General features: G+C 47.5%; 1 protein-coding gene across 1 annotated transcript in view; it reads right to left on the reverse strand.

The window, feature by feature from the left end:
- Positions 1–1252: 1252 nt before the first annotated feature.
- The window catches only part of LOC146177573 (lipase member M-like), a 97958-nt gene continuing 80384 nt past the window's right edge, over positions 1253–18826 (reverse strand). Inside the window, exon 5 of the mRNA XM_084581593.1 lies at positions 1253–1300. Within this exon, the coding sequence (XP_084437719.1) occupies positions 1253–1300 (48 nt within the window). The remainder of the gene's footprint in view (positions 1301–18826) is intronic.

Raw genomic sequence — 18826 nt, forward strand, 5'->3', positions numbered from 1 at the left:
GAAGCACAGGCACCCGGTGACAAGGCGGATACGTCACGGTTATAGTACTGTGCTCGGTGTTGAAGTATTTGCTCCATCGTGGTGGCCTCCGCTAGAAAATCTGATGTCGGGCTGGGTGGATTGGAAGTAATTCCTGTTTCACACCGCGCATTAGGTGGCGCACTTTCTTATTCTTAGACATAATTTGATCAGCACGCCTAGAAAGGCGGATCATGTCCTCGCAGTACTTTCCAACTCTTTCGTTCGGGGCTTGGCAGCGAAATTGCAGTGCCGACTCTGCAGGCTCCTTTCGGTCGTTGGCAGTGTAGGACGCCTACAGCTGGTGACGAAAGAGGTCCCATGATGGTAGCGTCGTTTCATGGTTGACGAACCACGTCCGCGCCGAGTCTTCGAGAGCAATATACACATTGTGCAGCTTCCTTTGCTCATCCCAGTCGTTGTAAATGGCGACCCGTTCAAAGTGTTCTAGCCAGTCCTTAGCGTCCTCATAAAGCTCACCATGGAAGGACGGTGGCGTTCGAGACTGAAGGACGACGAACTCGGGTGAGCTCTTTCTGTTAGCCACAATGGTCGTGTTCGATCCATACATGGTGGTCACATGCGTCCAGGACAAAGGCCCCAACTCTGGCGACTGACCTCGGAGGCGGCGGCTGGTACTGCCGTTGACCGGTGTCAAATCAGTGGTGACTCTCGGTTTCCCTTGAGGGGTGGAACTCTGCAAAAGGGGAATTGTACCCGGCTGCTCCACCAGAAAATGTAACGAGTAGAAGGCGGCAACCCCTGAACGGATCAGTTGTTGTTGTTGTCCAAATAACTTATGGCACATACCCACAGAGGGGGATCGGCCAAGAATTGGGTAGCAAAGATTTTTTTTCTCGGTTTCGAGAGGCAAGCGACATTGGTTCGTCCTCTTTTTCCTCGGTTTCGAGAGGCAAGCGGCAATATGTATATTCAGAAACTCTCTCCAGTGACATCGTTACGAAGTAGACGAAGCAGGCAGTGGCACGCGGCGGAGCGCTCGCGCCTGGCCCGCTGGTCATTAAAGCATATTTTATCATCATGTCATCATGTCGTTCTGTTCCTATTGTTTCGCCGTGTTCCATCACTTGGCATATTGCTCCACGCAACATTTTGGTTGGAGGTGTGGCGTACTTCATCCCCATCCTCGCCTTGGAGCATCGACGCCATCTGTAAGCCGGGAGTTATCGACCGAGGACCCAGAGACATCGCCGAGCAGCTTGGCCTCAGCCCTTCAGGCCCAGACCCGATCAACTGCCCCCGCCCAGCCCCCAGCCCGGACCTGAAGACAAGCAGAACAAACAGACCAACCAGAACCAAGACGAAGGACCTGAAAGACCCAAAGGAACCGATGAACACGAACAAGCAACCCCCGCCCAGGCCTCCCGACGTGACCTCGAGCCATCGGTCCCATGGACTCTGGTGACGGATGGATGAAGCGCTTCAGGGGAGGCGGATTACCCACGCATCAGACATCATGGTGGCAAGGAAGTCATTCACTTCTGTCTTTCCTTGAACATCCTCACCGTCACGTCACCTTCCACCTCAAGCGAACCGATCGGGACGATCGCACGGTGTCCCCGGGAAATGTTACGAAGAAGATAGGCAGTGGTGCGAGAGGAGCCCTCGCGCTAGGCCAACCATTAAATTATCCTTCACCCTATCGCCATGTTGTGCTGTCCTCTTCACTTGTCACCACGTAACAATATTCTGTTAATTGAATCGGCAAAAACGTAGAGCGATGAATTGTTATAAAATGTGATTTATACACAGTTAAGAAAATTGACACGCATTTGCTATTTTTTGCACCATTCATAAAATGCAACAATTGATTCGTTAGACGATAATAATCCTCAAAGGGATGGATGGTTCTGTAAAGGACACAATCGTCGGCATACATGCTGAATTTAGATTGGAGTTATTCAAAAGGTCGTTAATATAACGCAAGAAAAGTAAGGGGCCTAAGACGGATCCATGTGGCACACGTACCGGAAGAGACTGCGACGACAATGGATTCACCAGAATTGTATGCTACATACTGAGAGCGTCCAGAAAGAAAGTTAGATATCCAGTTAACTAATGTAGAATTTTTAATACAAGGTTTAGTTTGCTCAGGAGCTTTGAAAGGATTACGGTGTCAAAAGCTTTAGAAAAGTCAATAAATAGAGCATCAATTTGGTTACCAGAATCTAGGCTAGAAGAAATGTCCTGCACAAATTCAGATAATTTTGTTAATGTGCTAAAACCCCATCAAATTCCATGCTGAACGTAAGATAAGATGTTATTTGTTTCCACAAACTCTGTAATATTCTAATAAATACAATGTTCTAACATTTTGCATGATGTCTTCAGCGAAATGGACCTGTAATTGCAAAGAATGTGTTTGTCGCCAGGTTTAAATAATAGAAGCACTTTCGCCAGCTTCCCAAGAGACGGGCATAGTACTAGAATTGAGAGATTTACTGAATATAATATGTAAGTAGCGACTAGAAACACATTTGGAATGTCATAAGGACCAGCAGACTTCCTAATATGCAAGCCTGGTATAAGATTCAGGACATCTATAGAAACATGAACATTGGTGATTAGACAAGCACTAACAAACGATGGTAAAACCTGATAATCATTCGTAAAAACTGACAGAAAAAAAAAAGCGTTGAAGGCTTTAGAACGTTCTTTAGGGCACTAACGTACTTCATTATTGTTCAGAAATATATTAGAGCAGTCTTGGGCAAAATTGCAGACTAAAATGTACTGGAATTTGAGGATAAAGAATTCTTTAGCTTAACGCGAAAAGACAAGACTCGCAGACTTTGCAGCGGCACTAAGTTCTAGCTTTGCGTTACTAAAACGATTCATACTTTCTAGACTGTTTATGAATTTTACGTCTGTCTTCCCACACGACAGGGCAAGTGTAAAATATCACGATTTATCCAATTTGCTTTTTGATTCTGATTTTTCTTTTTTGCTTTAAGGGGGACAAAACGATCGATACATGTTTTAACTGTTTTCATGAAGATATTTATAAAACATCAATATCATTTGCAGCACTCATCGTAATGAATTCATCAAAGCAATCAGGCCTAAACTCGGTATTTGAAACGTCATCTTCGTTGTTAAAGCAACAAAAACATGTAAGATGATACTGCGGTTTAATAACTTCACACGTAATTGAGACCGAATGGCTTCATGATCAGAGATGCCGTCGATAGTTTCATATTTGTAGCCTTTCCTACATACATCAGAAGTGAAGAACAGTGTCTAAAATAACATTATTCCTAGCAGCATCATTGATAACTTGGGTAAGCCTGAATGTTAACGGAAAGTTTTGCAGCTCCCTATAAACGCTAGGTTCTTTGCCAGAAAACTGCATAGATGACTAGAGAATGTACGGTGCATTAAAATCGGCCTTGCAGAGGACATTATATGAACCGAAGTTATTGTCAAACATGAATTGGTTGAGGCTGTACAGGTTATCAATACTGGAGGCAGAAGGGTGGTAAAATGCAGAGATTACTACAGAGAATTTAGCCAGAATGAGTCTGCATCAGACTGACTCAGTATTATCAGGACTGTGTAATAGCTCGCAAAACTAAGGCAATGCCTCCGCCTTTTTAACTTTGCCTATCGGCTCTAAGTGTAACGTAACCAGGAGGAGTGAATTCTGCGTCGAGAACGTCCTCATGCAACCAGCTGTATAATAATAATTAATTGACGATGTCATGAATTATTTCAAGATGGCGGCTTTAGTGCCATCATAATCCAAGATCACAAGAGTGTGATCGCTCGTTACATCGCTTTTCAGAGGGTGAGGGCATATTTTGTTGCGAAAGCTACACTGGCCATGAAGTTGCGTTTTCGCGGCAGCCGTACTATGAAGAGGCACAGCGTCGTTACCTAGCAACCGCCGTAGCTGGCAGGCGCCGCGCGCTCGCAGCACCATTTGGCATTGGATTGAATTTGGCAGGATAGAATTGGATTGTATTTGACTGGAATGAACTTTACATTATTGAACCGGATCGGATTACACTGGATTCGATGGGATTATTGGATTAGAGAGCAGTAGCAGCCCAGCTCCAGGCACACATGCCTTCGCCGCGTATATCCTGGCCTGGCTGAGCTACGCCACGCTCAAATTTTCACACGACGTGGTATTCTAAGGCTTATTGAAAACTGGTCAGACGCTGTTGTACAATCGTGGTCAAAAATAGGCCGTTAATAACTTCGGCTGCCAGAGCACTTCCAGGACGTTACCGTGGCGCTTGCGCGCACGCTGCAAGGGCATTCCGTTACGTCAGGTTTTCTAGCCGCAGGAGTCCTAGAATGAGGACCCAGTCACGGGAGCTCTACGTTATTATTTTTCTTTTTGCATTATATAAAGTTTTCTCTCTATCTCTCTCTCTCTAGCGAAAGCTACATTAGTCGTAATGCAGCGATTTCGCCGTGGCACCAATTTTCGCTGTGGTTGCCTCGCTGACCCCGCCGCTGCCTAGCAACCACCTCCTCGTAATATAGCATGTATACGACTAGAGCATTTCACCGTGTACAAGACAGTTCCCTAGAACGCATGCCCGGAAACCGGAGGAGCAACTGGTGCGCTGCGCATGACATCAGAGAGCATAGCAGCAGCAAATAGAGAATGAGCTTAAGAAGCTGGATAGAGCAGCGGTGACGCTCGAGAGAAGCCGTGCGCCGCGCCATTTTGGCGTGCAGCCGGGAATGTAGGAGAGGAGTGAGGAACTGGCGCGGACAGCGGCGCTGTATAAAAAGCGATTGGTTCGTCGCCGCCGCCGTGTTAGGAGCCACGAAAAGCGAGTGGGAACGAGTGGGAAATCTTAAACAAGCCAGGCTTAAGCATAGGATTGAAAACAGGTGAAGGCGACGAGCCAAAGAGACCTAGCCAGGCAATCACACTACCATGGACGTGCACTCAAGGCTAACCAAGCAACGCTTTAGCGTTCGCTACGTATATCCTGGAATAGCCGAGCTGACCTACAGCCAATATTGTCCCTCGCTTTCGTGCACGTTTGACACGTGCTTGATAAATGTCAAAAGCAGCGTTCGCTACCTTAAGATCCGAAGCTCACTACGAGGAAGGAGGCGCGCAGTTCGCCCCTACCCCCTCAATACTGGCGCTGGGCTGCGGAAGGCTTGTCATGCGGCGGTAGTGCCATAGTTCAGATGGCCGACTACTGTGCCGAAGTATCGGTTTTTGAACCCGACCACCGGAAGCTGCGTTTAGATGAAGGCAAAACGAAGAGACATCTGCAACTGCGCGATGTTAGTGCACGTTAAAGATCCCCATGTGGTCGAAATTACTCCGTAGCTCTCCACCGCGGCTCTCTTCTTCTTTTTCCACTTCACTTCCAGCTTCCTCCATGAACCTTACGGCGCAGTTCAATGTTCACAGATACAAGCGTGACAGACAATACGCCTTTCGCGTCCTGTAAACCAATTATTGTCATTATTATTATGCCAAGACGCCTCGCTCCGGTGTGCCTGCTCTTCAGTGCGTGATAAGATGTGCGAACATTACGCGTTTTAAAAAATAACGGGAACAAGATGTCGCGTTCACGTGACTCCGGAGCGATGTCATCATTCTTGTGCAAGTATACACTCCCTTGACACATTGCATGTGCTGTGATGTGATAACAACTTTATTCTTTCAGCAGATAAATAAGCCCCCTAGTCGCCGCCCTCGGCATGCAGGCCTAAGGAATGGGAGCCAGGACCTCCGCGATCAGAAGGAAGCAAAGAGGTCTTGGTTCTTAGCGGCTTATTCCACCAGGCGAAATGGCTTGTTGCTATGGAGCAGGGCCCTCGCTCCCTAGTGGAGCTTCCCAGACTTTTCTAACATTTTTATATGCTTTAGCCCCTGGCGAGCTAGAACGTTCCCAGAGTATGTGGTGGAGGATCCCTCTCTTCCCCCAATGCTTGCATTTATCCCTTTTTATATCGTCAACCTGAATATAATGCAGGCTGGAAACTTCAAAAACCCAGTCTGGGCACGTTGCATGTGCCTCCTGTGTGACGTCGTCACTTAGCAAGTCATCCTGCTTCACATGACACTTCATTGTCACGTGGTTCGAGTGTGACTCCCTCACGTTTTGCAACTCAGTCTGAATCGCGAGAAAGCTTGTCATTTGGCACTTTCTTGAACGTTATCAAGATTTACACGAGGGTTCATTGTTACGTCGCTCTAGTGCAACATCACCACTTGCAACGCATTGATCCAATGTGAAGTTCATTATCATTGCGAAGTACGTGGCATTAAATGTGATTAGACATAACGTCGCATAATCAGTGCGAATGTGCATGTAACTCACATGACTAAAAAAGCTATTTTCCACCTTTATTAGGACTGATGCTGATATAACTTTACTTTGAATAAGTGTGGAGGAATAGAGGGAGGCTAGTTAGCGTGCCTCAAGCTTTATAGATCTTTGGCGTCGCCGGCCCATCGACGGCCTTGAACTGAATGTCAAAGTCATCGCTGCACCTTACCTATCCCAAGCTTCTTTAGAGGGATCAGTAAAGAATACTGAGGGAGGCTAATAGGTCTTCAGGCCCAGATCATACGACAGAAATTGTATTTCTCCCGCAAAAGCAGCAGAACGGATTCATATTCTTAATTATTAATTTCGATATGTAGTTTGGGTTGTGGAAGTTTCACTTGTGGGTTTCTCGATATGAGTTGCTGTTGTCTTGTCAGTGTTTTATGATGTGGTGAAAGTTTTCGCAAATTGCCTTGTAATGTACAGTGAGATAGTTGTATGATACGAATGGCTCACCGAAGGGCTCGACCGGCTAATTATTGAGCGTATTGGTGGGCAGCCTCAATTGCCTTGTCCCCCACATGGACCGAGGTCTATATCAGTTCGATATCTCTCAAGAGATGAGATTATCATATTTCAGTGGGTATTTGTGAGGCGGGATTGGAAACCCTACCTCTAGAATACATGCTGATCTCCAATTTTTGTCGTTTACTATTGTAGTTGCATTATGACGGCGATGGCCTCGCTGATGGCGGCCTCCACCGCGACTATCTGTCTGGATGTGGAAACCGTCTCCGCCATAAACAGTCGCGCTGGGTAAAAATGCTGGGGTGTGTAACAACACATCGAATATTTATTAGGGTCTTCCGTGTGTCTTCTGCCGCATCGACGTAGATGACATTCTGTAGCTGGCTCAGGGCCTTGTGCAGGCTCTCAGCTCGTACTTACCTTCGGCCTTGATGTGCGTGGGCTTACACGTTCCGATGAAGAGGTTTGATGGTGATCCTCTTGCGGATATCGCTCGGAATAGTTTGAGACAAGTCATGGAGGGGTTCGCCCTCAATACATGGTATAACGTCCAATGACTGCTTAGTAAGCTATATCGCTTAGCATTATACCGATAAATAGGATAGATTAGTGATGAGGCTACATATCCCTTCATATGACTTGACATGATCTTTCGGGATCATGACATCTGTAACCTGCGCTGTGGAATCTTCCGGTGACGCCGTTTTCAACTTGTGAGATATAGAGTTTCGGCTTAAAATTTGACACGTGCTCTAAAATAAATGTATTGATTTTTTGTCTATGAGAGAAAGGAAAGAACTGCGCATACGGACGCAATGCAACAGTAGACTTTAAGAAGTAACTCAATGCAATTGTTAAAGTGTACGCTGCACAATCGGATACTTAACGTACGACGGATCGATAGTAGTGCAACTGGACGAGAAAAGTACTCATGGACAAAGAGATAGTGTGAAAAAGGTGGACTGTGAAAACCTTGTCGGGCAAGATCCTGGAGCACTGTCGTGTAGCGGCCACAGAAATTGGATTGATAACGTGATACGTCGTTACCAAGACCTGATGACGCTTCCGCGTTCTAAATTTAAGAGCAGCATTCAGATAACGTGATACTTCGTTACCAAGACTTGATGACGCTTCCGCATTCTAAATGTAAGAGCGATATTCACAACGATAACTGCGTGCTTACGTAGATCTCTCAATGTGCTTATATAGATTTATCAATTTACACCTCAGAGAGCCACACGCCCTATCTTGCTATACGTCCTATTTTTTTTCTCTACCGCAAGCGCCTGCGGATGCCTGCGCCTACCAAATACTGCTTGAAATCTTATTGGCAGACAATGGCATCGTCGTGCAGACAGCCTCGGAAATAGTTCGAATTATACCAGGCTTCATGCTTGTAACGTAAACATCCTAGAATACCTTACAAATAACTGCAATATTATCGTACGAAATATAACAGAATTCCGAGGTTGAGTAGAGATGTTGTGGCGGACAATTCAATGCTAGTGTTCGTGAACGTTAGAGTTTTTATGTTTAGTCCCTCGTTTTTCGTTTGTGTCCTGCAGAAGCAACTGCGGAAACGCCGGACTGTTGTAGGAGGATATTCAGGGCTTGCACAGTTCACATGTATGCATGGTATGAAGGAGCACTGAACAAGGGTAAAAGGCGGACGCCTCAGTTCACACGTCAAGCCATATCATTTTCGCCTGGCACCGCTGACTAGCTACAAGGAAAGTATCTACACCTATTTCTCAATGAAAATGGACACGAAATATAGCCTGCTATTTTTGTGACCTTGTGGACATAAGGTGTGTAACTTACCGCCAGCACAGGAATCGACGGCAGCAGTAGTGAAAACGGTGTCCCCACGTAAGTAAGGTTTGCAACCGGGCCGTAAGCAACCAGAAGATTGACCTGCATGAAGAGAGTAATATCGGCAGATGTCGACGAACATATCAAATATACGAAGTTAATCAAATATTAACTGCACAAAAAATGTCAGAAATTCGGTGTCCTGAAAGCGCATATTCCAAATATTCTCAGTGTCTCGCGATATCGCATTTTTGCGGAGTAGTGGCAGGCGCCAAGAATGAAATGTAGAAGGTTATACACTAATACGATAGAGACAAGAATAACGTTAGCTTGTCCACACGCCCCCTTGCAACAAGCCGATAGGATTCATTCAAAGCAAGCAAGTGTTCAAAAATAATGACCCACTGGGCAAAATCTTAACCGCTCCTGTATTTCATGTAACACCATCTCCTACATTGAAAGCAATGCTCTTCCGTTTCGTATACTGTGTTTTCACCACCGATGTAAAATAGTATCTAATACCTATGAAAATAGTATAGTCCAGTTGTCAAGATAGGGGGAAAATACTGCTATAGATGCTAAGGTGGCGTCCTTGTTTTGCACTGTATTCTGCGAATGTGGTTTCACTTCCGCTTACTGCTCTCAAGCGAATATGTCCCCCCCCCCCAAACACACACAACAACGTAGCTTCTCTGCGCAAATGCAGGAGAAATCTTTTTGTATAATGATGACAACCATTATTTTGGTTTTTCTTCATACAAAGACAATTCCTCAGCTCGCCAGTAACTAGGACGTGCGACCGTATCGAACTTTTCTTTTCACCGTTGCTGAGGAATTTTGCAGCATTTGGAGCCTCTCCGAAGGGAGAAAGAAAGTTATGAGCGCGCTATCAAGCAGTGCAGGAGACGAAGCTTCTTATAAATTGCTCTCGAATCTCACGTCACCAGTGTAGAGCAGAATAGCCCCACTTGTTAGCGCGGGAAACTGTCTTTTTTTTTAAATTCTTTAATGATCCCAAAGTTTAGCATAACAGTGGTTTGGTTGTTTTGTAGGGTTTGATGCCCCTAAGCGCCTTGGCTATGAGGGACACGTAAGTGGAAGCCTTCAGCTGTTTCGACTTCCTGCAGTTTTTTAACGTGCACTGATACTGCACTGCACACGGGGGCCTTGTTTTTGCCTGTATCAAAAAGCTGCCGCCGCGGACAGAATTCGTTGTGCGTCGTCAGGTTTACTAGTCGACCGCCAAAACCACCCAGCTATGAGGGGTTCTTAAACGTTTAATACTTGTTTTTGGGACAGTAGCGCACAGAACATGCCCCTATATTTCTTGTTTCTGCCATTTATACAGGGTGTCCAAGCTAACACTATCCAGTGTTAAAAAATCAAACATTTGAGGTAGGCCAGAAAAATAAACTGTAAAGTTAATAGCCATCTGGCGCACCACAAGCAATGCTTTATTTTAAAATTAACTGATTATTAATTAGGAGACGTTTTTATTTACACATTAGTGTCTTTAGAAAATAGATGTGATTTGCAAAGTTGGAGAGCACGTTCGTAAACTCCCATTTGCTTTATTTGCGATGAAGAAAACCTCACGTGCGTCTTTTTTCCAAGCTCTAAATAAAGCCTGCCAAATACACAAAAAAATCAGTGATCAACGCATTCGCGCGCCAGTTTTTGGTGCTCTCCAATCGTGCTTTACGAGAACAATATCAGCTGCGACCTGAATTACTGCGGTTGTGGCAGTAATTGGCCACAACCTCCTATGAAAGCCTCGGGAAGGAACAGCAGTTTACATTAGGTAGCGAAATACTGGAAGTAGTAGGCGAATATGTCAACTTAGGACAGGTAGTAACCGCAAATCCGGACCATGAAAAAGAAATAACAAGAAGAATAAGATTGGGATGGAGCGCATTTGGCAAGCACTCGCAGATTATGACTAGCAGCTTACCGGTATCGCTCAAGAGAAAAGTATACAACAGTTGCATCCTGCCAGTACTCACCTATGGGGCTGAAACGTGGAGGCTACACAAGAGAGTTCTACTTAAGTTGAGGACAACCCAGATAGCTATGGAACGAAAAATGGTAGGGGTAACATTAAGAGATAGAAAGCGGGCAGAGTGGGTCAGAGAAATAACTCAAGTTACCGACATTCTAGTGGAAATTAAGAAGAAATGGACATGGGCAGGACATGTAGTGCGAAGAGAGGATAACCGATGGTCGCTGAGGCTAACAAACTGGATTCCAAAGGAAGGAACGCGTAGCAAGGGGCGGCAGGAAGTTAGGTGGGCGGATGAGATTAAGAAGTTCGCTGGGGTCAAGTGGATGCAGCTAGCACAGAACCGGGTGAAGTGGAGAAATATGGGAGAGGCCTTCGCCCTGCAGTGGGTATAATCAGGCTGATGATGATGATGATCAGCTGCGACTGTGAATCGACAGCCCATTTACAGCGGTAGGCTACGTTGGCGACGGTTGTAGCGAACGCGGTGAGCTCGCTGCAGCTTGCACCGTCATGTGCGCCGACTTATCAGACTTATCATCATGCCGCTTCAGGCCATGAAGCTACGGCCGCTGCTGGTTTGAACGTTCAATCAAACCACGCTTCAGCGCAGCACATTCGAGGCTCCCTAATGCCCCAGTCACACCATATTTTCTAGTAATTTGATGGCTTTCTTTAGAGCTTCAAAGATACACGTGCGGGTTTCCTGATGAGAAATATGGAGGCTTCACAAAGATGCTCTCCAACTTTGAAAATCAATATATTATCTTAAGGCAGTAGTTAGTAAGATACAAAAATACCTGTGATGCGCCAGATACCTGACATATGTATAGATGTAGTATCTATGTCTACCCCAAATGATTTATTTTTAACCCATGGCTAAGGTTAGCTTGGACACCCTTTATATTGTCACGTGGTGGTGCCCAAGGTTGATGACATAAATCAAGTGTAGGTGATTGCACTGAAAAAACTGCTTACTGTGCTGACTTGCGCCCGCAAAAGAACTAACCAACTCAGCGGCAGCGATAAGAACAAACTGGATCGTCAATCGTCGAACAAAGAATGCCGGTCACACTCGTCAACGCTCAATTCAAACGCTGCTCAGAAAAATATAGATAAGGTCGCAAACTGCTACTAGTACAAACTGGAACATTGTAGAAACATACGCAAGTGATCGGAATCTTCGAGACAGATCTCGGCGCATCGTTCGCGACAAAGAAAATTATAACGCGTCGTATCGCGACAAGTATGAACAAACACGGTATACAGAATTGAAACGCGTGCCAGAATCACAGTGATAAGGCCTCATGTCAGCGGCTGTTCAAAAACAACAAATACAGTTTTGAAGGTTTTGAGGCATTACACCCCCCTTAAAGAAAACATCGCCTCGATGTTCCAAGATAAACAAAGCAACATAAATAGAAACTACAAAGTTTAAACACCACGCATTCATTAACGCGCGTAATAAGGCTTCAGACGAACAACACGTACGATTTCCGGGCGTGCGCATCGCCGTTGTGATGCTGACGTTCCGTCGGGAATGACTTTATCGTTCAGTGGTCCGACGCGGCGAATGATTTTGAACGGCCCAAAATATCGACGCAACAACTTTTCACTTAGTCCGTGACGGCGAATTGGTGTCCAAACCCACATTTGATCTCCTGGATTGTACTCTGCGTGGTGTCGTCGTAAGTTTATCGTCGGCTGTCGGTGCGCTGTTGGTCTTTAATACGCAGCCGTGCGAGTCGTCGGGCTTTCTCTGCACGCTGCAGGTAGGCGGCGACGTCAAAGTTGTCCTCGTTGGTAACGTTCGGCAGCATTGCGTCGAGAGTCGTCGTGGGCTCCTTGCCGTACACAAGCTTTAACGAGGTCGCTTTCGTCTCCTGAACTGCCGTGTTTTACGCGAAGATCACGTACGGCAAAATGGTGTCCCAGGTCATGTGTTCAGCGTCGAGGTACATGGCGATCATGTCCGCGATCGTTTTTTTTTCAGGCGCTCCGTAAAGTTATTGGTTTGAGGATGGTACGCAGTTGTTCGTCGATGGCTTGTATGACTGTATTCCCGGATGGCTTGCGTCAACTCTGCCATAAACGCCGTTCCCCTGTCCGTGATGAGCACATCATGGGCGCCGTGTCGCAAGAACATTTGTTCGAGAAAAAATTTGGCAACTTCTGCCGCGGTACCATTTTGTAGGGCTTTTGCTTCGGCGTAACGGGTAAGGTAGTCAGTGACCGCAATGATCCACTTATTATCCATAGACGAAGCTGGAATGGGGCCGAGGAGATCCATCTCACTTTGCTGAAAGAGCAGGTCTGGGGTCAGAAAAGGGTTTAGTAGTCCTGCTGGTCTGATAGGCGGCGTCTTGCGTCGTTGGCCCTCACGACATTCCATCACGTAGGGGCAACGTCGGCTGGCAGTCGCGGCCAGTAGTACTTCTCCTGTATTCGGCGCAACGTGCGTGCAAATCCGAGATGGCCTGCAATGGGCTCATCATGCAACGCCTGCAGAACTTCCTGCCGCAGGTGTTTAGGCACTTCAAGAAGTTTCGCGGTCCTGTTGGGTGCGAAGTTCTTCTTCACGAAGAGGCCATTGCTTAACGCGAACGATGATAAATGTCCCCTGAACACACCAGGAGGGGAAGCAGTCTTTCCATCTAAGTAATTGGATAGAACATTAAGCTCAGGGTCTCATCGCTACTGCTCTGTGAAACTGCTGGCACTTACCGGTCCCAAAACGGCGTCGTCGTCAACGTCCTATGGGGAAGCGTCGACGGGAGCGCATGATGCGTCGGAATGCTTCCGGCCCTACTTACACACTACAGTCAAGTGAAATTCATGAAATCGTAGGCTCCATCTGGCGAGGCGGCCAGAGGATCTTTCAAATTAGCCAGCCAGCACAGCGCGTGATGATCGCCTACCACCCTGAATGGTCGGCCGTATAGGTATGGATGAAACTTAGAAGTGGCTCACATGATCGCGAGGCACTCCTCGGTCGTCGAGTAATTGAAGCCGGCTTTTGTGAGGGACCTGCTAGCGTAGGCGATTCCTTTCTCCTGTCCGGCACTCCTCTGGACAAGAACGGATCCTAGGCCCACATTCCTCGCGTTGGTGTGAATTTCGGACTCAGCTTTTTCATGCAAGTGGCCAAGTACAGGAGGGCACTGTAGGTGGCCCTTGGGTTCATCAAATGCTTCTCCTTGCGGCGCTTCCTATTTAAAAGGTACATCAGCCTTTGTAAGCTGCGTCAACGATTCGGCGATGCGCCAAACGTTTCTGACAAATTTTCGATAATAAGCGAATAACCCAAGGAATCGGCGCACAGCTTTCCTGTCGAGAGGCGGTGGGAATTCTGTGATTGCAGCTGTTTTCTTCGGGTCTGAGCGAATACCTTTCTTACTAACGATGTGACCTAGGAACAGCCGTTCTTCGTTGGCTGAGTGGCACTTCTCTGCTTTCAGCGTTAGTCCCGATGACTCGATGGCTTCCAGCACTGTCTGCAGTCGTTTTAGGTGGTCTTCGAAGTTTGACGAGAAGCAAACAACGTCGTCTAAATATAACAAACAAATTCGCCACTTCAGGCCCGCCAGGACTGTGTCCATTATTCATTGAAACGTGGCTGGTGCGGAGCAGAGGACAAATGGCATGACCCTGAACTCAAAAAGGCCGTCCGGTGTTATGAATGCGATCTCTTTCGTCGACCTCAACTTTCCAATATCCGCTCTTCTGGTACATCGATGAGAATTACCTTGTATTGCTAAGCCGGTCGAGAGTGTGTCGATGCGTGGAAGCGGGTAGACACCCTTCCTAGTTATGCTATTCAAGCGGCGGTAATCAATGAAGAAGCGAAGTGTGCCGTCGTTCTTCTTCACCAAAACTACTGGTGCCGCCCAAGGGCTGTTCGATGGCTTGATTCCGTCATCACGAAGCATTTCCTCAACTTGATCGCGTATGGCCTGGCGTTCTCGCGACGATACATGATAGGGGCTTTGGCGCAGAGGTCGGGCATGTTCGTCAGTTATAATGCGGTGCTTGGCCAGTGGTGTTTGTCGTACCTTCGATGATGACGAGCACTCCCTGTAGCTTCGAAGAAGACTGCGAATCTGGTCTTTCCTAATGTGGGTCAGTGCCGGGTTTATGTCAAATGCGGGCTGATGGAATTGGTCCAGTGCGTCTTCCAGTAGTTGGTCGTGGATGGCGAATACGTCTTTGAGGTCCGCTAATTCGCCCAGAAAAGCGAACGTCGTGCCCTTGTTGAGATGACGGTATTCTTCGGTGAAGTTTGTTACCAGCGCCTGGGCTTCTTGTCTCCGGAATTTCGCGATGCCTCTTCCGATGCCGACACCTCGTGCTAAGAGCAATTGAATATTTCCTTCGACGATGCCTTTACCGGTTTCGATGTCTGCGCCACCGACGCTGACTGCGACGCTTGATCGGGGCGACACGATCAATTCTCCGTCGAGGACGTTTAGAGCGACGTGGTGGGTCGAAGTCGTCGTAGCAGGTATGGCTTTGTCTGCAGAGAGCTTGATCAGCCTGGATCGGATGTCGATGATAGCCTTATGTTCATTTAGGAAGTCCATGCCTAAAATCACGTCTCGGGAGCACTGCTGCAAAACCACAAAGCTGGTTGGGTAAGTACGTCCATTTACGGTTATTCTTGCAGTGCATCGTCCCGATGGAGTAATTCGCACCTGCGGTGCGAATCAGCGGGCCATCCCAAGCAGCGGTAACTTTCCTGAGCCCAGAGGCTAGTGGTCCACTGATGACTGAATAGCCAGTTACGGTGTCTACTAGGGCAGTGACTCTGCGACCGATGACATCAACTTGAAGGTGGCTTATTCACGTCCTCGCATTGCGCGTGCGCCTTGGTGTCCGATCTCGGCTCCGTCGTTTCATGAGGTCATAGCTGGGGCATACCATTGTCGCCGTGTGGAGCGGCAATGAAATGGCTGTGTCGTCTTCAGTGGCCGTCGGCGGCGGAGGATCTTCGTCTTTTCGCCGTTGAGAAACCTCACATCCGAAGGTTGCTCCTTTCAGTTTCGCCTACGGGGGCTAGAAGACCGTCCTTGCAAGTAACCACAGCTCGGCGACGCAAATCGGGCATTGCACAGCGATGGGGAGCGTGACAGACGCCTTGGCGATTAGTGCTGACCGCTGCGCAGGAAGTCGCTGATTTCCTGTGGTCGCTCACCAGGACGCGTTCGTGGAGCGGCGACAGCGAAACCACGGAGGCCGATCCGCCTGTACGGGCAGTGATGGATGATGTGTCCTGCCTCACCACAACGGAAGCAGAGCGGTCGGTTGTTAGACGTCCTCCAGGCGTCGCATTTCCTGGGGCTTGGAGATCGTTGCTAGACTTGGCGGGCGGGGGCCAAGGGGCGGCTTTCAAGGGCAGGATGGTAGCGACGAGGGCTTGGGAAGTCGCGTAATCTTGGGAGGTCGCGTCGGGGTGCAGAATGACGTAATGCAGCAGCATTATTCACCGCTGCTGATTCATGCAATGGAGCCGTCGGAGTCGTCGCTTCAGGAACGCCCAGTGCCTGCTGGACTTCTTGACGTACGGCGTCCGAGAGCGTCGCCACCTGGGGTTGTTGTGATCATGGCAGCAGTCGGCGGAGCTCTTCTCGCAGAATCTCCCGGATGAGGACCCAAAGATTCTCTCCGCTTGCAGATGCGCTGGGGTAGTGGCTTGAGTAGTCCGGTTGAAGTGGTCGCTCATAGTGGCGCATCCGGGCGTCCAACGTCTTCTCGATGGTAGACGCTTCCGTTTCAAATTCCGCCACGGTTTTGGGAGGATTTCGAACAATACCTGCAAAAAGCGATTCTTTAATGCCTCGTAATAAAAATTTGACTATCTAAGCTTCGGTCATGTTAGGGTCGGCGCGGCGAAAGAGGCGCTTCATCTCCTCAAAGTATGCCAAGACAGGCTCGTTAGGGAGTTGAAGTCTTGACTGAAGGAGGGCCTGCGCTCTTTCCTTTCGGACGACGTTTGAAAAGGCAGTCAAAAACGCTTCCTTGAAAATCTCCCAATCCTTCTTAGCTGCCTCATGATTTTCAGACGAAACTCGGGCATGTCCTTAAGAACAAAGTAGACTTGCTTGAGTTTCACGCCGTCGTTCCAGCCGTTTAATTCTCCCACACTGTCGCAAAGGTCCATCCAGTCTTCCGCATCTTCACTGGGCAATCCTTGGAAGATGGGGGGCTCCTTGGGCTGCACGAAGACGACTGGTGCTGTTCAAAGTTGACGCCTTCTGGAGTCGAACGGGGTGGCAGCAGACCGTGTTCGGGTTGTAGGCCTTGGAGTCGGTGGCTGGCTCGGTGACCTGTAGGCTGGTGTTTCAGGGCGACAGGAACAAGGCACAGGTCTTCGCTTGAAGGAACAAGGGCAGCACCTCCACCAGATGTCACGGTGTGGTGACCAGGATCGATGACACAAATTAAGAGTCGGTGATTGCACTGAAGAAACTCTTTATTGGGCTGACTTGCGACCGCAAAATAACTAAGCAACTCAGCGGCGGCGGTAGCAACAAACGTGCTCGTCGATTGTCGAACAAAGAATGCCGGTCACACTCGTCAACGCTCAATTCAAAGGCTGCTCTGAACAATCTAGATAACGTCGCAAACTGCTACTAGCACGGCATGGAACATTGCAGAAACATACGCAAGTGATCGGAATCTTCGAGACAGATCTCGGCGCATCGTTCGCGACAAAGAAAACGATAACGCGTCGTATAGCGACGACGAGTATGACCAAACACGGGATACAGAATTGGTACGCGGGCCAGAATCACAATGATAAGGCCGCATGCCGGCGGCTGTTAAGAAATAGCAAATACAGTTTTGAAGGTTTCGCGGCAATATGATTCTTCCAAACGTTTCCTCTGTTGCGTGCTTCTTCTTAATCAGTAAATAAACTATCCTTACTTTATGCAAAAAATATGCTATATAATATTGGTAATATGCAACAAGCATATGAAGAATAAATACCTGACGCAAATAGATCAAAGCTGGCTGGTTTCATACGACGATCAAAAGGTAAAGCCTACTTTTGTTCTCAGAACATGGGGAATGTTTCACTTGACTAAAACTTCGAAACGCTCACGCGTGCCCAAAAAGTCATAGGAACTACAAAGTGCCATTTCAAGATAAGAACGTTGGGTCTTGTTAGACAGTTTTAGGCAAAAGAGAACCTTGATTTTTTTAACTCTCAGAGCAATTTGCGTGATACTGAACGTTAGCTTGTGAGGCACTTACTGTCAAATATTTGAGAACTGTTTTACCTACCTAACAAATCAGTACTGTTGCGAAAATAGAGAGAGGTAGAGCAGATGGGGAATTTGAATAAAGTCATTGCCTAAAAGTGTTTGTTGAAAACCTCATCAAAGGAGTAAAAGCTCTCACCCTGTCATTGTAATCTGGCCTTCTTGAAAGCAACACGAGAGATACCATCGCTCCTTGCGAAAACCCCAAAATCGTAATCTTGGGGCAGCCGCTAATGTTGAGGATGAGATCGACGGTTGCTGCAGTGTCAAAGCGTCCGATTTCGTCGAAACTGCGACAAAATCAGAAATATAGATTAGGAAATAATAATGTAATAATTGGTTCAGAGAAAAGGGAAAGGCGCAGTATCTGTCACACTTGCAGATTGATTTATTTATTTATAGGAAGGAAAAGGCGCGCTAACTGTCTCACTTGATTTCTGTGGACACCGCAACCGCGCCTTAAGGGAAGGGAGGAAGATGGGAGTGAAACTGGAAAGAGAGAAAGAGGAGCCATAGTGGAGGGCTACGGAGTAATTTCGACCACCTGAGGATCTTTAACGTGCGCTGACATCGCACATCACACGACGCCTCTTCGTTTCGCCTCCATCGAAAACACTTCTTGCTGTAGGCATCTGCACCGCGACGTAAGGGAGGGAAAGAAGGTGGGAGTGAAAGTGCAAAGAGAGCAAAAGAAGCCGTAGTGGAGGGCTACGGAGTAATTTCGACCACCTGGGGACCTTTAATGTGTGCTGACATCGCAAAGCACACGGACACTTCTTCGTTTCCCCTGCACCGAAGCGCAGCCATTGAGGTCGGGATCGAACCCGGGTACTCCGGCAGAAGAGTTTTCTGGCGGGCTTGTGGGTGCTTATCGTTCATGATTAAACTACGCGAAAAAACACGAACAGAGACAGAAAACACGTTCACACATA

This window comes from Amblyomma maculatum, chromosome 10 (genome assembly GCF_055883805.1).
Source record: "Amblyomma maculatum isolate TAMU_Amacu chromosome 10, ASM5588380v1, whole genome shotgun sequence".
Taxonomy (NCBI): domain Eukaryota; kingdom Metazoa; phylum Arthropoda; class Arachnida; order Ixodida; family Ixodidae; genus Amblyomma; species Amblyomma maculatum.